This window comes from Plectropomus leopardus, chromosome 7, assembly GCF_008729295.1.
Source record: "Plectropomus leopardus isolate mb chromosome 7, YSFRI_Pleo_2.0, whole genome shotgun sequence".
In the NCBI taxonomy this organism is placed as follows: domain Eukaryota; kingdom Metazoa; phylum Chordata; class Actinopteri; order Perciformes; family Serranidae; genus Plectropomus; species Plectropomus leopardus.
In genome coordinates, this window is record NC_056469.1 from 12,722,778 (window position 1) to 12,743,142 (window position 20,365).

The 20,365-nt window shown below is 40.9% G+C and overlaps 1 protein-coding gene across 3 annotated transcripts in view; it reads right to left on the reverse strand.

The window, feature by feature from the left end:
- Positions 1 to 4,188: 4,188 nt before the first annotated feature.
- triob (trio Rho guanine nucleotide exchange factor b) overlaps positions 4,189 to 20,365 on the reverse strand; it is a 117,832-nt gene continuing 101,655 nt past the window's right edge. For all 3 annotated transcript variants that reach the window (XM_042490614.1, XM_042490615.1, XM_042490616.1), the window contains 24 exons: positions 18,626 to 18,912; positions 18,369 to 18,539; positions 16,068 to 16,163; positions 15,460 to 15,608; positions 15,215 to 15,281; positions 15,018 to 15,121; positions 14,787 to 14,856; positions 14,532 to 14,621; positions 14,330 to 14,422; positions 14,162 to 14,212; positions 13,931 to 14,008; positions 13,389 to 13,580; positions 12,994 to 13,171; positions 11,861 to 12,747; positions 10,525 to 10,775; positions 10,276 to 10,405; positions 10,148 to 10,175; positions 9,750 to 9,912; positions 9,482 to 9,603; positions 9,177 to 9,255; positions 8,191 to 8,391; positions 7,934 to 8,072; positions 7,220 to 7,406; positions 4,189 to 7,098 (listed from right to left, as the gene is read on the reverse strand). In XM_042490614.1, the coding sequence (XP_042346548.1) occupies positions 6,671 to 7,098; positions 7,220 to 7,406; positions 7,934 to 8,072; positions 8,191 to 8,391; positions 9,177 to 9,255; positions 9,482 to 9,603; positions 9,750 to 9,912; positions 10,148 to 10,175; positions 10,276 to 10,405; positions 10,525 to 10,775; positions 11,861 to 12,747; positions 12,994 to 13,171; positions 13,389 to 13,580; positions 13,931 to 14,008; positions 14,162 to 14,212; positions 14,330 to 14,422; positions 14,532 to 14,621; positions 14,787 to 14,856; positions 15,018 to 15,121; positions 15,215 to 15,281; positions 15,460 to 15,608; positions 16,068 to 16,163; positions 18,369 to 18,539; positions 18,626 to 18,912 (4,241 nt within the window). In that variant the 3' untranslated portion in view covers positions 4,189 to 6,670. The remainder of the gene's footprint in view (positions 7,099 to 7,219; positions 7,407 to 7,933; positions 8,073 to 8,190; positions 8,392 to 9,176; positions 9,256 to 9,481; positions 9,604 to 9,749; positions 9,913 to 10,147; positions 10,176 to 10,275; positions 10,406 to 10,524; positions 10,776 to 11,860; positions 12,748 to 12,993; positions 13,172 to 13,388; positions 13,581 to 13,930; positions 14,009 to 14,161; positions 14,213 to 14,329; positions 14,423 to 14,531; positions 14,622 to 14,786; positions 14,857 to 15,017; positions 15,122 to 15,214; positions 15,282 to 15,459; positions 15,609 to 16,067; positions 16,164 to 18,368; positions 18,540 to 18,625; positions 18,913 to 20,365) is intronic.

Here is a 20,365-nt window from a genome sequence, read left to right on the forward strand (position 1 = left end):
GACAGGTTATGATGTATACTGCAACTGTAACATCCTGTTATTAATTTGAGCTGGGGATATTTGTTGCATGCGGCCCTTCTCTCTCTCCCTGCATTTCCTTTGAGTAGCTCTACCATCAACAATACATAAACATCAAATAATGGCAAAATGCCATTATTTTAGAGCCATGACATGAGGCAGAGGGAGTTTTTAAGTGTATAAATATTTGTGAAATTTTTAGTTGTAGGCAATGTGAAGCTTAAGTAAAATTTCCACTTGAGTGTACAATGAATAAATAAATATGTCTATTTTATTCTATGCTATTATTTTTTATAATGTTTTTTTATATATTCTTTTTTATAAAGAGAGGCATTACTGTATGGACATTTGTTGTGGTTTTTGTCACAGCAACCACACAGATATGCAGTATGCAGACTGAATGAGCAGACATAAGCAGAAAAAAAAGCAGATATTTTTGAAATGTTGTTGCTGTGCTCAATATTTATGCATCTTTTTTTTTCAATTAAAGATTATAATTATACCACAAATATCTAATATATTTTCTTTGGTAAACTAATGTGTTGTATTTTGGGGATGTCTTCCTTTGAGAATTTATATTATGGTCCCTTTTTGAACTTCATTATTCACACAATATTTGATTTTTCTTAGGTGGTGATTCTACTGAAGCCTTGTGACACCCAGTTCTGTGCAGTCTGGCTCTATTCATGAGGATGTGCTTGTACTGACCAGAAATCAAATAATAAATTGAGGCACATTGTGAATCTATCAATCTATGTACGTTTATGTAATCTATATGATATGACAAGTTAAATAAAATAAATCTGCACACATCACACTACAAAGCAATTATGACCAAACCTAAAATATATTATTTTTCCATAGATGCCACTCGCAGTCTGGGCATACAATTGATAATCAATTACACAGTCAATTTCCTCTGTGCAACCTCACTAGAATTAAACAGAGAAAATAGACAGAACTCAGAGAATTAAACAAAAAATTGCAAAAGAAATGAAATAAAAATTCTATGGACACTGAGGAGGGTGCAACAACAATCATTTAACCAAATCATTTAAATAATCAGCACTTCATATCTATCTTCTATAGAATCAACAGCAGAATAACAAAAACATCACCAGAGCAGACAACATGTATACAAACTAAGCTCCACAGCAGCTACACACACACACACACACGCACGCACACACACGTTTCAAGCAGAGGAGTGAATGTACAGATTTGACACAACTTGCAGTGCACACACATGCAGCTCAACAACGCTGACGCTTCCCTCTGAGGACAGTCACGTATTTCTCACAGGTGGTTTGCAGTACTCACCATGATGAATCGTGCACCACGAAGTCCTCCTTAGTCTAAGCAACATTCAAACTTCAGCCCCTGTTGAAGTTTTCAAACATGTTAAGCTCTGCAGAGGCCAGAGCAAAAGGAAACAGCAGCCCACTGATTCTTCTGGTTCTCGGGCTGTCTGTGCAGTCACAGCTGCGAAAGGGTTAACAGTCACAACAGGAGAAAGGCCTCCACAACGAAACGTTTCTCAGTGGTCGCTGAAATCACCGCCGGGGGATGAATATTTTAACATTTAACATGTTAGCCACAGGCCACAGGCCACGCCCACAAGCCCCACCCAGCATGCACCTGTTGGTGGGTGCGTTTGATATGAATCACTTGGCATGCTGGCTGGGTGGTTAACACACACACAGAATAAGAAGAGCATATTTCATTTTTTAAGCTGACCCCTGTCTAAAATGACTTCAAACGGAGGGATCGAGAGTGGGCTCGTGTAAAAGGAGAAGGAGAAATGCCAATGGTGGTATAAAATCTCCACCATTTTACTGTAAAAGATTGCAGATTGCCTTTTTTGTTAATAAAATTGATTTGACCTGACTTGTCTTGCCCTGTTCTGACATACGATTAAAATAATCAAGAATAAAAACAGACTTAAACTAAAGAATAATCTCAACTAAGGTCTCTTATCAGGAGGAGGAGAGGGGTGTGAGGACAAATTTTCAAGTCAAGTAAGACTAAAAAAAAAAAATCGATTGCCTTTTTGAAAAACCTCTTTATCTATTCTAAATAAAAGTGTGAACACTTGTGAAACTTTCCACTGTGGGACTTACCCTGAATATTTCATATTATATTCAAGGCTTTTAAGTAAACAGGGTGAGAGATTTGAAGCAGCCAAGGCAAGTTGCCTACTTAAGTAATTCACTCAAAATAAAGGGTGCTGTAAGCAGGTGTATTATTATTTCTCCATAATACATCTGAACTCCTTGTTAATCTTAAAATGAAAGCTGACTGGGGTTCTTGTCTACCTCTCTAGGATGTATTGAAAAGAAAAGAAGGAAATGTTAAATGTGTTTTATAAAAATATACTTTTTTCACAGACCCCTTGGGGTTGTATACATATAGAAAATGACACAGTTTGTATGATTGCATCGAAACAAATAAAAACTTAAATTTAAAAAAAGAAAAGAAAAGTGATTGGTTTCTGTTGTTTTCCACCATGTGAGAGACTCTGTCCTCTCTGCTACTGCACTGTATGTACTGCTGACCTCACTGGTGCTACCTTAATCAAGCATGATGATCAACTAGTTTTCGTGTCTGTGATCATGTAAGCATGATATACAACATCAGTTCTCTAGCGCCATCTAGTGGTCATATAATCTAATATAATAATCTTACAGTCCCTGTTTGCATAAGCTGTCTGAGTAGCTGACAATAACATCATTTCCCTGCAGTGAGATTGACTTTCTAAGTATTTGTCAGAGAGTACTGAGAAAATCTGATTCACTAATAGGCTGAGATGACTTTGTATCTTGGAAATTTTACTTTTACAAGAGGTTTCACTTATTAAAACCACAAAAAGCTGCATCAGACAGGGATTTCAGTATATGACTGAATGCTGAATTCAGTGGGTGACAGACAGAAGGATGTACTTAAGCTACTGTGGCAGAGCCGATACAAAATGGGGCAATATTGTTTGGGGGCTGGAAGAAATGTCAAAAAAACAACCCAACAACAATTCGATAAATCGATATTGTTAACATCATGCAGCATTTGGCAACAGGCCAACAATGCCATGAAAACCACTACACCAGGATGTAACAGCTTTACACTTAACAGCTCATGCGTGAAATGTAAAGCACATGATTGAGATAAACATGTCCTCTGTGGTTTCATGCAAAGTATTTGCTGCTGCTGTTCATGAAAAAAACAAAACAGATTTAATACTTGATAAGGAGGTGTTATTTCACACCTCCGTGTACAAACACATTGCTCTGAACAGTTGCTCTACAGAGACAGGTACTGCAGGTGAACTGGTAAATTAGCAGATCGACAGTTAGAGGTAAGCGTGATAAACAAAGCTTCGATTTAGTAAATATTTGAATTTGTTGAATTTGTTGAATTTGTAAGACTAAAACTGCCCATTAAATGACTTTCTACTACAATTTTTGCTGGTCCTTCAAGTTACATCTGCAAGAATGAAAATAATTATATGTACATCAAAGCATAAGAACACTTCTGGTAACTTCTTTTTGATTTATAAAAACACCAGGAGCTGACATTTGAAGTGGGTTAAGGAGGTGGGGAAATTGTACAGTCTACTGATTCATGCACGGCAGCAACATCTGCAGAGGGCCGATAAGATCAGCAACAGCTCCTTTCTGAGTTTTTTTTATGGGTTATCATCGACAAAGATCTTCATCAGAGTAAAGACATTTGCATAGTATTGCTGTACACATCTCTGTTCTGCTGTTATCGTATAATCTTGGTTTTCATTGTTGACAATCAAGGATTTCCCCTGACTTGATTTATCAGATTCATCATGGTTTTCTGTGTGCAAAATAAGCCCAAGTGATGCATATGCGTTGCTTTTCTCATGGGTTCTAGTGCAAAATGAAAGCAAATATTAAATATCATGTCACATATTTAAGTTTTTATTATTATTATCGCTCTTTTCATTCATCTTTCTTGACCTGTTCAGGGTTTCCCCTGGCCTCATGCTGGGAATACAGCGACGCCTCGCCTTCCAACCCTTGAAGGTTATGGGAAATTATGAATGAATATCACAAGTTTGAAGCCTACATTTTCATGTGTGGGTGAATGTGAGTAGACTGTGCATTCACATAAAGTTTCACAGACACTGCTTGTTCCTTGTACGTTTAATGGCAAAATAACAGAGGACAAAATAAAATATTTACAACACTTAGTAACATGTAAACACAATCTTCTGTACAAAGAAATATACATGCAAAAGTAAAAATAAGTCATAATAAGACATTCAAAATGACATTGCTGCAGTCTTGTTCTATGTGTATTTAAAATAGGACATAGTTATGAGGTTTACATCCTGGGTGTGTGGGCAAACTGCCCAACCCTCTCTGTACATCTTTACATCATGTATAGGCTGGGTTTCCCAAAGGCATTTTATTACTTGGATCATAATTCTTCCATGAATAGGCTTTAATAGGATTTGATAAACTGATTAACACCATGATTTTGGGAAACCTAGATCCACACCAATAAATAAAAATGACACAAAATGAGAGACTTAGACTGTACAGACCATACAAGAGTCATTGAACTCAACACGTTATTGACTTCTTTAACACTAAATCAGACAGCAACGCTTACAGCCTTCAAATAAAATAAGAGATAATGTGAGATTTTACTTCCACCCACCTTTCTAGGTTGACTCCCTCAACTGGCACTTAAAAAAAAAACAAGACGTTTTCAAAAACTTTGTAACCAAAAGACATCAACTCAAATGAAAATAAGTAGAAGAGACCTCTATGATGGCGGACACCTGCTAATGCTGAATGCTATCTATCAAAGGGTTTCATTTGAACCATCGGTGGTAAAAGATTTGGGTGTCTCCTCAAAGGTTTACTGCATTCTCCAATAATTTAATTTGTGGTGAACAGGCCACAATAACACATTTTTCCAGAACTTATTGCTTGGAAAAAAATGTCAACCAAGTCTGTCTTATGATGTCAAACTGAGATGCTAAAAAAATCTAGCGACATACACCAGTATCTACCTACAAAAGCCAAACAAAGTCACACAGCAAACCACTTTGTGCACAGCTTCAAAAAAGACAAGTGAATTATTAGTGTTATTTTTTTCAGCAATAAACCACCAAACAATTTCTTATTACAGTAAGAATAAATAAAGCCACACTGAACCAATGTAAACACTCACATGTCCTGGTTCAGTGAGGCCTGTTATAACTTAACATGAGAAATCATAAAATAAAAACACATTTTAGCAGGAAAAGAAAGCATAGTCAACTTTGGTATTGTTACAGAAAATAAAAACAATGACAAAATGAAAGCGTAAGTGCCTATATTTTTTATAGATACACATTTTTTATACATCATTTCTGAAAACCCGCATCAAGTCTGAGAGGGTTTTGCAGATATTAATACTGAACTTAATACATAAGAGTTAACACAATACAGACATCTATTGCAGTACCAGGTACGTACATGCCTTTTTAAGAATACGGCTACAACACAAAGTCTTCATAAATAGTTGCATAAATGTTAAAGCTGCAACATTGCACATGGGAATTGATGCAAAATACGAGTGCATTTCTAGTAGCGGTTTGCTCATAGTGAAGATCCTGCTGGCGTGGGTCCGCAGGGAATGACTCATCTCACCAACTGCACGGACTCACTGATTCTCGGCAAATTAAATAACATTTGTTCATCTGAGACAAATTCTTCAAAATGAGAATGAAAGGCAGGAATACGTTATTTACAAATAAGGCGGATGCAGGTAAAAATCTGAGAAGTTTTGCCAAATAGCTTGTTCAAGTTAATTTAGCTTCTCTTCGTGTCACAAACTGAAATGATTTCACCTTCCAAACTGACCTGGGGGCATAAAGATAAGCAAACTATTGCACTGAATGTAACTATAATGTGTTTCCGGAAAACATGGTTTTGGTCTTCATCTTGTTCTAGAGTAGGCGGACCCTGCTGATGGGTGCCGCTTTGTTCAAACGCTTCATTTGTTTTCTTTCTCGCTAATTTGTGTTCTTTCTCGCTAACTCACCTTTGTTTTCCAAAAGTTATGAATAAAGACAGTTCTCTGTTTCCTCACTGTACATGGTTTCATTTACAAAAAGTAATCTCTCGTTAGAAAAAAAACATATTCTTGTGTTCAACTGAAAGCAGCCTGAATTACTCTTATTATACAGTATTCTATTTCCTCTTTTTTTTCTTTTTTCTTTTTTTAACACTGTCCGAAACGCAAGACTTGCCCAAACTTGCTGAGGAAGCTTGGTTTTCTCTCCCTGCAAAGTCAAGGTTTGAAATCTCAAACAGATTCCATCAGTTCGTTTGTTGTGCAGGCATAGTGACAATATGCCAAGGTTCGGGGGGGGGGGGGGGGTGTTAGGAGAGAGTCAAAGGGTTTATCAGCAGAGGTCGATCAGTCAGCAGCAGCAGGACTTTTGTGGCTTTGTGAGGGAAAAAGGGATCGTTGTGGAAATGTTGCTGGTGGTCCTCTCAGTCACACAGCTCAAATGAACAAACTCGTCCTCCATAGTTTGCTGGACGAGCAGGAATTCCTTCTACACCACATCAATGCAGGAACCAGAGTCTACAGTGCTAGTTGCTGTCACATCTACCAGGTGAGCTATTTGTCAGATGTGGTTGAGCAGGCGGCTGTGGAGGAAGGCCTTAATGGTGGCAATGGGCCGAACATCGTTCTGGTGTTTCCGTCTCTCGATGAAGGAGATGAGTCTGGACGTGTCCAGATGTGAGGTGTGATGATTCTGAGATGTTGGCAGCGCCGGTGGCTGCGTGTGATTCATGGTGGCGTGGCTGACGTCTCTGTTTATCACACTTCGAGGCTGGAGCCAGGGCTCCTGCAGGCAGTACGCTGCAGAGGGCCGTCGCTCCGGCTCGCCCTGGAGCAGCAGGCAGACAAAGTCCCTAGCGGCTGAGCTCACACCCTGGAAGTAGTCCTCGGGGAAGCTGAAGTCCAGGCGACAGATGTTCAGACACGTTTCCTCCAAACTCTCATCCAGGAAGGGAGAGGCGCCGCTTAGTACAACGTAGGTCACCACACCTGTAAATCATCCAGTACACCACTACAGAAATCAGTGCATTGGCCACTCACCATGCATTGCTTAATATGTTTCCTATTATGTTATATAAACGTTACAAACTACTTGTGTTGAGTTACAGACCTAAGCTCCAGAGGTCAGACATCAGACAGGCAGGCTGACCCAGGACCAGCTCAGGAGCAGAGAACTCGGGGCTCCCCAGGAGAGGGTGGATGTAGAAGGAGGGCGGGGTCAGCTGAACGGCATCACCAAAGTCTGTCAGCTTGATCACTGGCTGGGAAGACACATGTTCCACCATGATGTTCTCTGGCTGCAGGAGCAGGAGAATGTAACGTTAGACGGTTAGACCCACAGAAAGATCTTTCTTAACACCAGCACATCCCCTGGGCCAAACTGAGAGAGCTTTTATTGTTTTACAGTAGGTGATTTGCTGACTCTTGTGATGCTTAAATTGCACAAAAAATACAGTTTAGATTGCAGGTATGAAAACACCTAAAAACCATCATTAAAGAGGTTTCTTTACAGTGACCTATTTCAATTCTCAGAGCCCACAGAGATGTCCTTAAATGTGTCTTTTTGTTGACTAGCGCTCCAAAACCAAAAAAAAAATGTCTTTTTCCTTTCACATTAGATGAAGACAATTTGAAAATATTGACATTTAAGAAGCTGGAACCTAAGAATTTTGGCAACTTTGCAAAAAAAAACCAAAAACATAATTAAATAAACTGATGACATAATGAATTATCAAAATACTCACCAATTAATTTTCTGTTGATTGACTAATATATGAACATAATCATCATTTAGCTTTACACTAATTTATTTGTGTGTCTTTACTTTGAGATCCAGGTGTGCTATCCTCCAGCTGTGCAGGTAGTGAAGAGCTTCAAGAATATCTCTGAGGTAGAGCGCCACCTTCTCCTCTGTCAGGTTGCCCCAGCTCACTATGTAGTCCAGGAAACGGCCCTGGTCTGCCCTGCAAACACAAACACATAATGCATTTAAGTAATATTAGCCACTTGAAATTCACAGAGACAAACAATTCATATTTTTCAAACAATGGGGAGTCGCAGCAGCTACAGGGAAACACTTACATCTCCTGAACAAGTACGTAGCTGTTGGCCGTCTCATACGTGTCCAGCAGCTTGACCAGGTGAGGATGGTCCAGAACCTGAAGGAGTCTGACCTCCTGCAGCACCTGCTCTCGGCGCAGCAGCTTCTTGTTAATGTGTTTTGCCGCAATTGTCCGTTTACTTCCTCTCTGGTCACACCGCTTAGTCACTGAGAACCTGCCCCTGGAGAGCAGAAACAAAGGTTAGACGAGCATATGAGTACCTTTTTAAATATTACTTTAGTTACTTTACCCCTGGATCTCAGGTTTCAAAACCATTAGTGAATGTTACGTATCTGTACTGTATCTGTGTTGCATTTGCCTGTTGTGGGTCAGTTCAGAATCAGTTGGGGATACACCTGAATTTGTCGCAATCAGTCCATCATAAGAGAGCAGACACTGAAATTAGCAGGAAATTCAGATTCCTCCTCATAAAAACTTTTCTTTTTCTTCTTCTCTTTTTTCCATTTTTGTATTTCTTTAAATGTATTATCATTGTTTTGTTTTATACCTATAAGTATATGTATGTGTGCATACATGTAAGTATTAGTGATTGCCCTTTTGTGAATTTACATTATTACTACTACCACAAATGGTAATAATGACTCAAATATTTTTTTGGTCCAAATTATCTCCACAAAGCAGCTTCCTACAGTAATCATTCAAATCTTGACCATGCACAATTACAGTTAATCTCCCTACTTTGATTTTCTATATGTAACTAACCCGTACCTACCCCCCACCCCCTGTCTGTGGGTCATCCTTTTGCCTTTGTGTCTTTGTTAATGCAAATAAACAAATAATAGATAAATACGTTGAAAAAACGTTCCACTTCACCACTACCTGACTAATACCATTAATGCCACTGGTGACAATTTCAGTAATACTAGGAGTGTATCAGCTTTTTTGATCACCATCTGACAGTCAAACAGTGAGTTAAAATGAAAGGGAGTTTAATCAGTATTTTACCTTCCTAGTTCAGTGATCTCTGTGTAGTGAGACTCAAAGCTGCTTTTCCAGAGGACTTCACTGCCATCATCAGGGGTTCCTGAGAACACATTTTACAGCATATTCAGACTGGATAACAAATACAATACAGAAACAAATCAAGCACACCTAATTTGTGTAGGATTTCTTTCTTATTTGTTTGACATAAAGTCAAGTTCAGCTGAATTGATGTTAGTACCACAACATATCCAATAATTTAGCTTTACAGAGCAAATCTCAGTGGAAAATGAATAGTTAAAACCTTTATAACGTGACAGGACTCTCACCTGAGACTCTGAGGCTGGCGGAAGAGGTGACAGAGCCTGCTACATTTGTTGCAACACAGGTGTACACACCACTGTCCTCTACAGACACTCCCAGGATACGGAGAGCTGCCTCTCCTGTCTCACTGCAGAGAGACAAACCATCAAACAACACGCACCACGCTAGAGATTTTCTCCATTTGGCAGCACTTTGCTGAATTGCACGTGGTGAGTTAAAGCTTCCTGTACCACAAACCTGATGCTCAGATCAAGTCACAATATATGCCGTCACCTGTAAGTGATGCTGTAGTGTCCGTTGTTGCTCAGAGTGGTGTTGTCAGGTCCCCGCCAAGTGATGGTGGCCCGAGGTCGACCACACACTTTACACCTCAGAGTGACACTGTCGCCACCCTCACATGCTACATCGCTGACAGGGATGAGGAACTCTGGAGGAGCTGAGAAAAAAAACATAGGTCAGAGATGAAAGAGAAAGTGCACCTTGAACCCTAAATCAGCTTTAGACATATTTCTATACATGCTAATGGACGGGACAAATGTGGGAAATTTTAAAATACCATAATGCTGATTTGAACATGTAGAGCGGTAAGGTTTATGGGTTCATTTTTTCTTTCCTTTATTGCACACCCACACTCATCCACTCCATGGTGAAAAACAACAATGTGTACATACCATCATGGATGAAGTTGGGATTTAGAAGCTGTAATGTAAATGCAGGGACACAATTAGATTTCTTGTACAAACAAAAAATGCAAGAAGGAAATTCATTTGGTTCATAAAATGATCTTCACACTCTCTACCTTGACAGAGACTTTGTTGGCCAGGCCATCGTGAGACTTGCGATAGCCATTCTCCAGCTTCCTGCCCTCCTTGTCTCTTTTCTCAGACTTTCGGCGGATACGGAGCGCTGTGTGCCATGATAATGATTTCCTAAAACAAACAAGACCAATAGGGAATAAAACTAATTTTTGGCAATATCATGATGAAGACTGTCATTTGCACTTGCTGGTTTTTGTCTTGAGAACAGGAGAAATGTCTTGTTTTCTTACTTGATGGTTCCTTCAGGGAGTTCGGGTGTGATGGAGGTTGAGGTGTGTCCTAATACATAGCCAGGGATCCAGCCCTCAGCGGCAGGGCAGTGCTCATTGGACGCCCGGTACACCAGGAACATGTTTTGCTGGTTGCTGGCTAGCATTTGGACCACCTCCCCCTGCACCACACTGATCTCATCCTCCTTCACTGCCACGTAGTCCTGGGTCACCAACATGGTGGACACACTGCTGCTGCTACTGCTTTCACTCTGTCAGAGAAAAAGATTGTAAAGTTTTAGATTCATGGATGACACTGTATAACAAAGCACAATGTGAGACTTCATATGCACGCACACACACATGCACGCACGCACGCACGCACGCGCGCGCGCGCGCACACACACACACACACACACACACACACACACACACACACACACAGACACAAATATACACATGCACAAACATCCATGAAACAGTAGTACAGAAGTGAATAAGTAGCTCCAAACCAATCAAATGCAGGATTTGATTGACAGTAAGACACACAAATGACCCTGCTATTATGCTTGATGCATGCAGGACGCATTGTAAAATGCTTTTTTCTTGCATAGATATGGTTAAAGCAACTGTTTACATCTACAGTGATAACTGAGAAATTGTTTCATCAGATAGTTATGTTCTGAGAGGGTGTGAAGCAGAAGTTATGATCCTCAGGTCAGATGCTGAAATACAAAACTTTGTGGTTTCAAGGGCAGGGCAAAGTTGAAGTGTAAAAAACAATTTTGAAGAAGGAACAAAGAAGACATTCTTTAGCTTGAAGAAAGCGAGCAGGTTGAAGTGAAGTAAACAGCACTGGCGTCTAACCATTACAGGGAAAAAAGGAGAAAGAATGTAATGTATGATAGAGCTCCTCATTCATGACCAAGTTCTGAACAGAGATCACTGATTAACGCATGAAAATGTTTTCACGGAAGTATGAATGAAAGATCAAAGAGAAATTGTGGGTTTTTTTTATATTATTTTGAAGTTGTTAGTGTCTATTAGCTGCAGTAGAGAAGCAAACACATACTGAAGCTTGGAGAGTTGAAGAAAGCAGATTCAACAGCTGCTCTATGAGTCAGATCCACACTGTTAGTACATTCTTTGAGAGCCAGAAAAGTCTCTGTCACACACATTGTCGGTGAAGTTAGTGCACTCAGAGAGCCGTTAATCTCCAGTGTGGTAGTCGTTGCATGTACAAGCCATTCTCAGAGCCAGCGGCAGGACGACTGACGGACAGCCAGTCAGTGAGGGTTAGTGACTGGTGAGTAGCTCTAGGCCTCGCTACAGCCTGGGCCTCGACTTGGCATCTTACCCCGTTACTCTGGGTGGAGTGTATGGACTGCTCGCTGGTGGAGGAGCAGGTGCTCATGCGGTCTATGTCTTTACTGTGGGTGGAGTGGCGGTGATGAGAGGGCGTCCCATGGCTTCCTCTGCCCAAAGAGTCCCCTCCACCACCACTGTCACTGGGGTAGGAGAAGGAACCAGGCCGGCTGGCGGGAGACGGAGGCACAGCAGGGACCGTAGCCCAGAAAGAGTTGCCTTTATGAGCTGGGCTGGAGGGGACAAATGCTTCCTTTCCTCCGCCTCCAGGGGACTGAGGTGAAATCAGAGGAGAAACTGTCCCGACTCGAGGGCTTTTTAGGGGCAGATTCAGAGGCGCCACAGCCATATGAGGTATACCAGCTGTTTGATGTTTCTGGGTTTCTTCATAGCCCCCCAGACCCGGTCTGACACTTGCCTCCATGCTGTCTGATGGCCTGTTACTGTTATTACTGTTACAGCCATGAGGACTATCCAGCATCCTCATCTTAGGGACCTCTGAGGCAAACACCTCTCCGTTTGTGGTGCTGTCTGAGTAGGGGTTAGAAGGGAGGGACTGAGGGTGGCAGGGTGACCACATACCTGCTGATCGGTCGGGCCCCTCAGGGCCCGGGGGATGGTGGTGGTGGACAGGTTGGGGTAGACGTGAGGATGGCTGTGGGATGCGGGATGGTCGGGAGCGAGGGCCACACAGTGAGGAGGAGCTGCTCCCTGACCCTCCAGAGCCGCCGCCACCCCCTCCCCCTCCCATGTTGGAGGCACTGTTGGAGCTGCTGCCTCCAGGCAGGCCTCCAGTGCTGCTGCTGCTACTGCTGGGTGGACCGCCGGGCCCGCCACCACCCACGTGGTTCCTCTGGTACTCTATCGGGGATGTCAGAGCTGTGGGAGAGGGTGAGAGGCTCATGTCACAAAAGTATACTTGAGTAAAAACTTGTAATTAAAAACCGAAACCTTACTAGTATACGAGAGATAATTCAGTTCAATGTGGTTGAAAAAGTTCTAAAATAATCCTGTCAACTTAAAAATAATGCTTAATCAGCACATTGCAGCTAAAGGACCAGGTCCAGCATCATTGTAGTGTAAGCTCGTGATTTTGTATGCAAAGCAACATGTACATTCTCTTACCATTGAGGAAATTTCGCTGGTTCTCCAGTATCTGGCTGACCTGGTGGACCCAGACCTGGCTGACTCCAGGGCTCATTGAGTGGAGAGTGTACCTCTCCAGGTTGCCACTAGATGATCTAGAGGTGAGTGTGAACTTGCAGGGGTCATCCGCATTTTCTTCTAAACCCAACCAGCTCACCTGAAGTGATGAAACAAGAAAGGAGGAAGAGAGAAAAAGAAGGAAGACAGAGGAAGAATGTCAGGGAAAAAAAGTTAAAATAGCAAGGGGAGATGTTTTGATGAAGAGGGTACTGTGCATGAACATGCAGTACATAGATGGAAAAATTTCATCAATTTTGGGGGGCAATAATTTGCTCAAACAGTTGCTGTCTGTGAATTAACTGAGCTGCACTTACCTTGATGCTGTTCTTGAAGAGGTAGCCAGGAGTAGAGAAGCCCTTCTTTTTGTCTATGGGCTCGCTGAAGATGACAATCTGCTCAAACAGGAAGAGTCTCCGCTCTTTCATCCTGGACAGAAGTCCTCCATCCTGGTCTGACACCATAAAGGTGTCTTGGAGGAGCAATCTGCCCTGTGCCACAATTTTACCCTGAAGAAAGAGCAGAAAGAAAGAAAATCAGAAGAATGGGACAGTGCAGGACAGCATCCTCTTCTTTTATCCATATGTTTTTACAAATTAAATTTTGAATAGGCAAGAGAAAAAAACCCAAAACAAAACAAAAGCAATATCTAATACCAATACACAAACTACCCGCAGAACTTACATCTGCAGAAAATGAGTGCACCCTGCCACCTAGTGGCGATTGACTACATTTATAGTTTGATTTCTGCATTGAAGAAACTATTTACATTGACACCTTGTTTAATTTAGTACAGTTGTCAAAGCACACACACGCAGACACAGACATGCACTGGCTTATGGATGAAGAGCCCTCTTACATCGAAGCCTTGAAGGCGCCCAACATTCATCATGTCATTGCAGCGCTTGGGGACCACACACATAACCTCTACAGCTTTCTAAAGAAGAACAAGAGCATAAAACAAATTTTAGGAAATTGCATGATTAGGAATGAATTGCAAATTTGAATGTGAGTCTTGTCACGTGCAGCTCAGGTATTCACAACAGATTTACATTTTCACTTCAAGAAACCACACCGGGCTTCACATTACCTCCAGCTCTGTCGTATCCACCCCAGCCTTCTTAGAAAGTTTGAGAAGATCCTGTGAAAATGCATGAAAAATGTTGATTATGTTGATAAGTGCTGCATGTTCAATATGAAGAGTGCTTTTTATTAGCTTGAACATAGCCAGCAAAGTAAAACCCTATGGTGGATCTACCTTCAGTAGTAACTGGTACTTCATTATACGCTGGACGGGTTTGATTAGCAGGTCAGTGATTTGCAATCTGTGGCCCAATCGCTGCTTGAGGTCCTGATGAAAGATAAAATTATTGTTGTCTGTATATTGGAATACCTATCACCTGGACAATACAACATAGAGGACATTCTATAGGTTCGGGTGGGTGTAAAAACCATCTTACTTCAAAGTAAGTGTCAATGTATTCTGACACAATGTGCTCAGATTTAGGTTTGTTCTGGCAGTACACAATGTACATGTGAAGCCTCCGCTCCTGCAATTGGAACAAAACCAGAAGACAAACAAAGCTTTTAGAAGTGAGAAAAATATGACAGCTGAGAAAGTACTACTTCTATGCACTCTTTTAAATTCAATACATTGTATGTGATGATCAACCTTTCAACAAAAAGATGTAATGCAAAATAGATGTTTCAATCACCTGTTTGACAAATAAAGGAGCCAGCCTGTCAGGATCCTCCAAACACTTCTCAAGCTCTCCCAGGAAAAAACTGTGGAGAGAGAAACATATGACTTAACCTGCCAAGGAACATGGTGTTGCCTGTTTTTTTTTAAAATTGTATTATTATTATTATTATTTTTACTGGAACAGATTATACAACTTAAAAAAACATTTGTAGTGGATTTTGTGAGGCAAGACTGCCAGCATTACTCTTTGTGCCAGTCATAGATTTGATGGATGTTTCCAAAGACGATCTTGTCTTTGCCTCTCATGTCATCTGGAACTCCTTCCTCTTTCATCCTGCTCATGTAGCCCTGAGGGGAGGAAAGTCGACTCCTTTGTAAAGCAAACAGTAAACACTGACCAGAAAACAGTCTCTGAAAGCTCATGTTAACGTCTGTTCTTACCTCCACCACTGATCCCAGATCTCTGACATAGTCTCTCTCAGTCTCCACCAGCTCCAGAAGGACGTAACTGAGAGACACAAAACAGAAATTGTCACTGTGTTATACAAACGTTATGCACTCAGCTGTGGATGATCATCAGAAATGTTCCATATAAGCACACAAATGAAGACAGACTTGATTAACGGCTTGAACTCAAGTAGCCTTTGTTTATCAAAACACTAACACGACAGGGGCTCATAACTCACTGTCTCCTCTTGAAGAAGCCAGACTTGCGTTCATCCACCTCATCGATGGGTGAGGAGGAGGAGAGGAGGGAGTTGTCTGAGGGGTTGAGGGAAGGAGAGCTACTGTCACCCTGCTCTACTGACAGAGAACTGGGACGATCCTCAAGTGACTGAGGAAAGAGGACAGAAGAGAGGAGGAACAATGTGTAAAAGGGAAGGAAACATAGGGATGAAGAAAGAAAGAACTGTCACTGAGCTGAAATAACAGACTGAAAGAATATTTTACAGTATGTAATCTCATCTTTTCGACAGCATGTTTCATTTAACTGTATTATCTTAACTTTGGTATGTACTGTATGACAGCCAGTGGGCATGTGTGTGTTGGGGATATTGGCCAGAGTGCAATGCCCATGTGTTGGAACAGTGGACAGCTGGCATAGTGAGTCACTGTCCTGACAGATGACAAGTAGGCCATGATGCCATTCTCTGTCAACAACACCAGGAAAAAGAGTGATTTGTGCATGTGCGTGCGCGCGTACGTGTTTTTGTACTTCAATCAGAATTATGCTGCATACAAATGTGCCAGATTTGTGCGTACTTTTGAGTTTTGTTTATGATTTTTATCTCACCATCTTGCTCTTCACCAGCTCTTCGATGGCACTGACCAGTTCAGCTGCGCTGGGTGTCTCTGAACTATTGGGACGAGCGGACAGACGGGACGCAGACTGGAAAAGAGAGACAAAATGGAGAAAAGAAAAAAATCAAGAGTTGAGGTGTGAAACATGTCAAGTGTAAAACTTGGCAGAGCTGCATGCGTGCAGGAGTCATTCAATCTCAATGGCTGCTACTGTGTATGTGATCAGGCTCACCATTGTTGAGTTTGGACCCCGATATTCCACATGTCCAAATAAGGACTTGGTGGGTGTGATCTCCTTAATAAAAGGGTTAACTGAGGGCCAAGTCGGAGCCAATCAAAGGCTGGTCTCAGGGAAACAGGGTTAACAGTAATGAGGAAGGTTTAGGTCAAGGGTAAACTCTGGGGTTCGACTGCTCTTAAAGCACGAGCACCATGATTGGTCAGACAACTTATATACAGCAAACAGTGTTGCTTAATACTCCATTGGAGGGAAAGTTTGCCTCTGCAACAGAGTCTGAGGCATAGTGGCAGGCATTTCTTTAAAAAGGATCCCTGTTCCAAACCAGACTTAATGGGATTTCACCATTTAGTCCCACAAGCACCTAACCACTGCAGCAACACATGAATGGAGTATTCACTTCAGCAACAGTAGAACAATTACACTCCATGGGAATGACATTTAGTTGGTGAGAGAAAGAAAACAAAAAAGCAAGAAAAAAAGTTCAATAAAGAAGTGGAGATGATGAAGTGGTTTTACATGGAGAGATAGGGAAACTGGGAAAGAAGAGAAGCAGAGCAGAAATCAACGTAATGCTGGAGGAAGGAACATGCAACCATCAAGAAAATAAGAGAAAAAATAGAAAAGTCATTAGTGCCAAAGAAAAAGCTTAGTGATGTTATTGTCTTTGCTTTGACTGGAAGTACAGTCATATTTTTATGAACTAGATGGAATCAAACACAGAAACCTAGCATCTTAAATCAAAATGAATGTGGATAAAATATTTAAGAGGACACCCCCCACCCACCCTTTCTGTCAATTTTTGGCTGTACTATCATTAAAGGCATGAAAACGCCCCAAAAATAATATTTAAAAGAAAAAAGATTACTATAGGCATATAATTACTATAACCAATTGTAATTTTAAATTGTTGTTACATTTGTTGTCATGTATGAAAAGATCCACAATTAACACTGAACGTGGACTACTTGATTACCATAAGCTCATTTTTGTATTATTTAGTATTTGTATAGGAATGATTCTGTCCCAAGCATTTGAGTAATATGAGTGGCTTCCATTGTGTATTTTTACTCAAGATTTACAAGTCGAAGTTTAAAAGTTCAACAGTTACACTGTAAAATCTTACTAGTTGATTTTACTTTTTAAAAAGATCTAGGAAGCCAATAACCTTGAAAATTTTAATTAAATATAACTAAAAGTCTTGATGTTTACTTTGTATCGATTGTTAAGTTTACTTAAAATTCAGATATATTCAATTAGTTTAGTGGAGTTGTTGCAACTTAAAAATGACAAATTCAAATGAATCAATCTTTCTGAGTTTTAGCGACTTCAGTAAACCAAGTTTACTGTGCTATTTTTATGTACTCTGCGGGTTGCAAACTAGTCAATCATATTTGTATTTTCTTAAGTATGTTTATGAAACAGAACTCACAGATCTCTTAACTTCATCATTTGCAATACCTCCTCTGTCATGATTGAGTTAAGTGAGACTAACTTGGTTTATTGAAATTGCTAATACTTGGAAAAAAAACGTGGTAATTTTACTTGTCAATTTAAAGATCGAACACCTTCACAAAATTAAGTAAATACAGCTAAATTTTAAGTAAACATCCAACTTTGATAAAAAGATTAACATAAATTAAGATTTAAAGTTACATTTACTTTACCTTTTTCAAGAAAAACAGTTTCCAAGATTTTTTTTAAGTAAGATCAACTTCAATTTTACAGTGTATCTTCCTATGAAGAGTAGCTTCTTTTGTGTTTGCCTGCATGTTGTCTTATAATGCATGTGCAGCTCTCCTCCCTGTTAACGCACAGAGAATCTGTATTTGTGTGCCACGATATTGTGGATGAAGTAAAAGCATGTGTGGCCCATTTTAGCTACAGTACAAAAACACATAAATCTATTTTGTTTGTCTGGTTAAGATTAAATGCAAACCACAACCCATATGAGTCTTGGGTGGTATTGTGCATTGTGTTTTCTGCATTCCACTGCCTGCGACCAAGTATAGTTATATATGCCTACATGTATTTAGATTGCCCTGTGTGACCAACCTTGTCGTCTTGGGAATCGGGTTGCAGCAGGCTGTGCTGCTGGATTGCCATAGGAGGAGGTAAAGGGACAGCGTCGGCCCCTTCCTCTCCTTCCTCCTCGCCGCAGCTCTGCATGCCTGATGAGGAAGACTTGGAGAGGGTACCGCTGCTCAGCCCCTCATTACGCATACGCTGGACAGAGAGAAGGAGAACAATGATTGTAAGACAGAACCAAAACTGTGTCTTTGAAAGCTTTCTATTGCTTTATCCGTTCTTACCTCCTCAAGTGTCTCGTCCTGTGGTGTGGCGGCACTGTCGTCAGAGTCCTTCTGGGAGCCGGCCATTGCGTCCATGTTCTTCCTTGTGCCATCGCGGTTCTTCTTGTGCTTGTGGGCGAGCTTCTTGACGTGGCCATCAGCCTTGCCTGAGCTCAGCCGCCGTACGGGGCTGGTCAGCCACTTCCTTAAGGTGTTCCCTGGACGTTTGGGCCCCGGTGAGCTATGAGGACCGAGGGTTTGACTGGAGCCCGGCTGAAGGGCGTCGTTACTGGATACAGACAAGGTGTCTAGAGACAGAAAGGGAGAAAAGAAAAATAAGGTTGATAATGATATCATGAGTATCAAAGCATAACCTGATACAAATGTGCACAAAAGGTTCAAAATAAAAAACTCTAAAACTATCTGATTGATTGTCAGGTCTTCTAATTCAAGGACTTACACTAGACAACAACTAACTCATTTAATTAAAGTTGCCTAATGCTTGACTACATCACAAATGCTTGTAAACACAATAAAAACAGTCCTATATTTTGAAATCTATTTAACTGAGAAGTTTGAAATATGTTATATTCCCACCTATATCCTCTTCAGTTATCAGTATACCCGAATATACCATTTGGGCATTGTAGTTGTCAGCAGTTGTAAGAATCCATATGTCTTCTTTCTGCACTAAAGCTCTGATTATATATTAAACTAGATTCTTAAGTACCTAATGAATGCTACAAGTTGTGTAACAGACCATAAACAACACTATAGTCACCATATATGCATATGGGAGTCTGCATATACAGTAGTGAGAGAACATTGATAAAAAAAAAATGTGTGTTCTTTTGTTTGTTTGTGCAGGGCTTGTATGTGTTATGTGCAGTAGGCAGGACGGCCTCCTCCTCACAGAGATGGCGGCGCCTTAGGGAATCTGTAGGAGGAAATCTCTTCTTCGACTAGTTATGGAGCGATCGAAAAATAATACAGGATGAAGGGATGCTTGAGGCTTTGTCTGAATACCTCAGAGTTACATCCACCTGTCTGTCCCACCTGTTTCCTCATTCATTCCAGTTCTCCTCCTCCTCACTTTAACCTCCTCTCTCCTCCATTACCTTGACATTACCAAGTAAGTTGTCTTTGGCATCATCAAAAATGCTGCTACAAACAAAACCTCTTGACTGACTAAACAAGCTATCTGACCAGGGAGTCCTGGGGTGATAATGTGGGATTTCTTTGTGAGCTGTCACACTGTGCAACAGGACTCCATCTCTGACTCCACACAGCATTTCTTGGATAAGACTTCCAGTAAGACGTCACGGTTCAACAACAGGTAACAGCATGATTTAAGAGGATCCCCTACTCTGCTGCCAATACAAGACGCGAGATAAAGAAAATAAGTCTTATGACTACGGGTTCTGGCAATCACCCAAGGATGGGGACAGTACCTCTTATTAACTATCAAAAACTCAGACTGGGACACTTTCCAGGGATGTAGAGCTCTCATCAAAGCCTCCAAAATCACTCCTGAACTGATGTCTTTTAACACTTCAAATGCAAAGCTGATCAAAGTTGCTGCTAAAGTAAATCAAAAGAATCTTTTTCGGTGCAGGAAGATCTCAGGAGATGATGTTCTCCATGTGCAGGTTAGCACATGACGTCCACTGAGGGTATAACTGCAAAAACAAGTGCATTTCTATGGGGGCTGAGGTTGACTCCAGGACAATACTCTCCTCGTGTTACATCACATGCACTCGT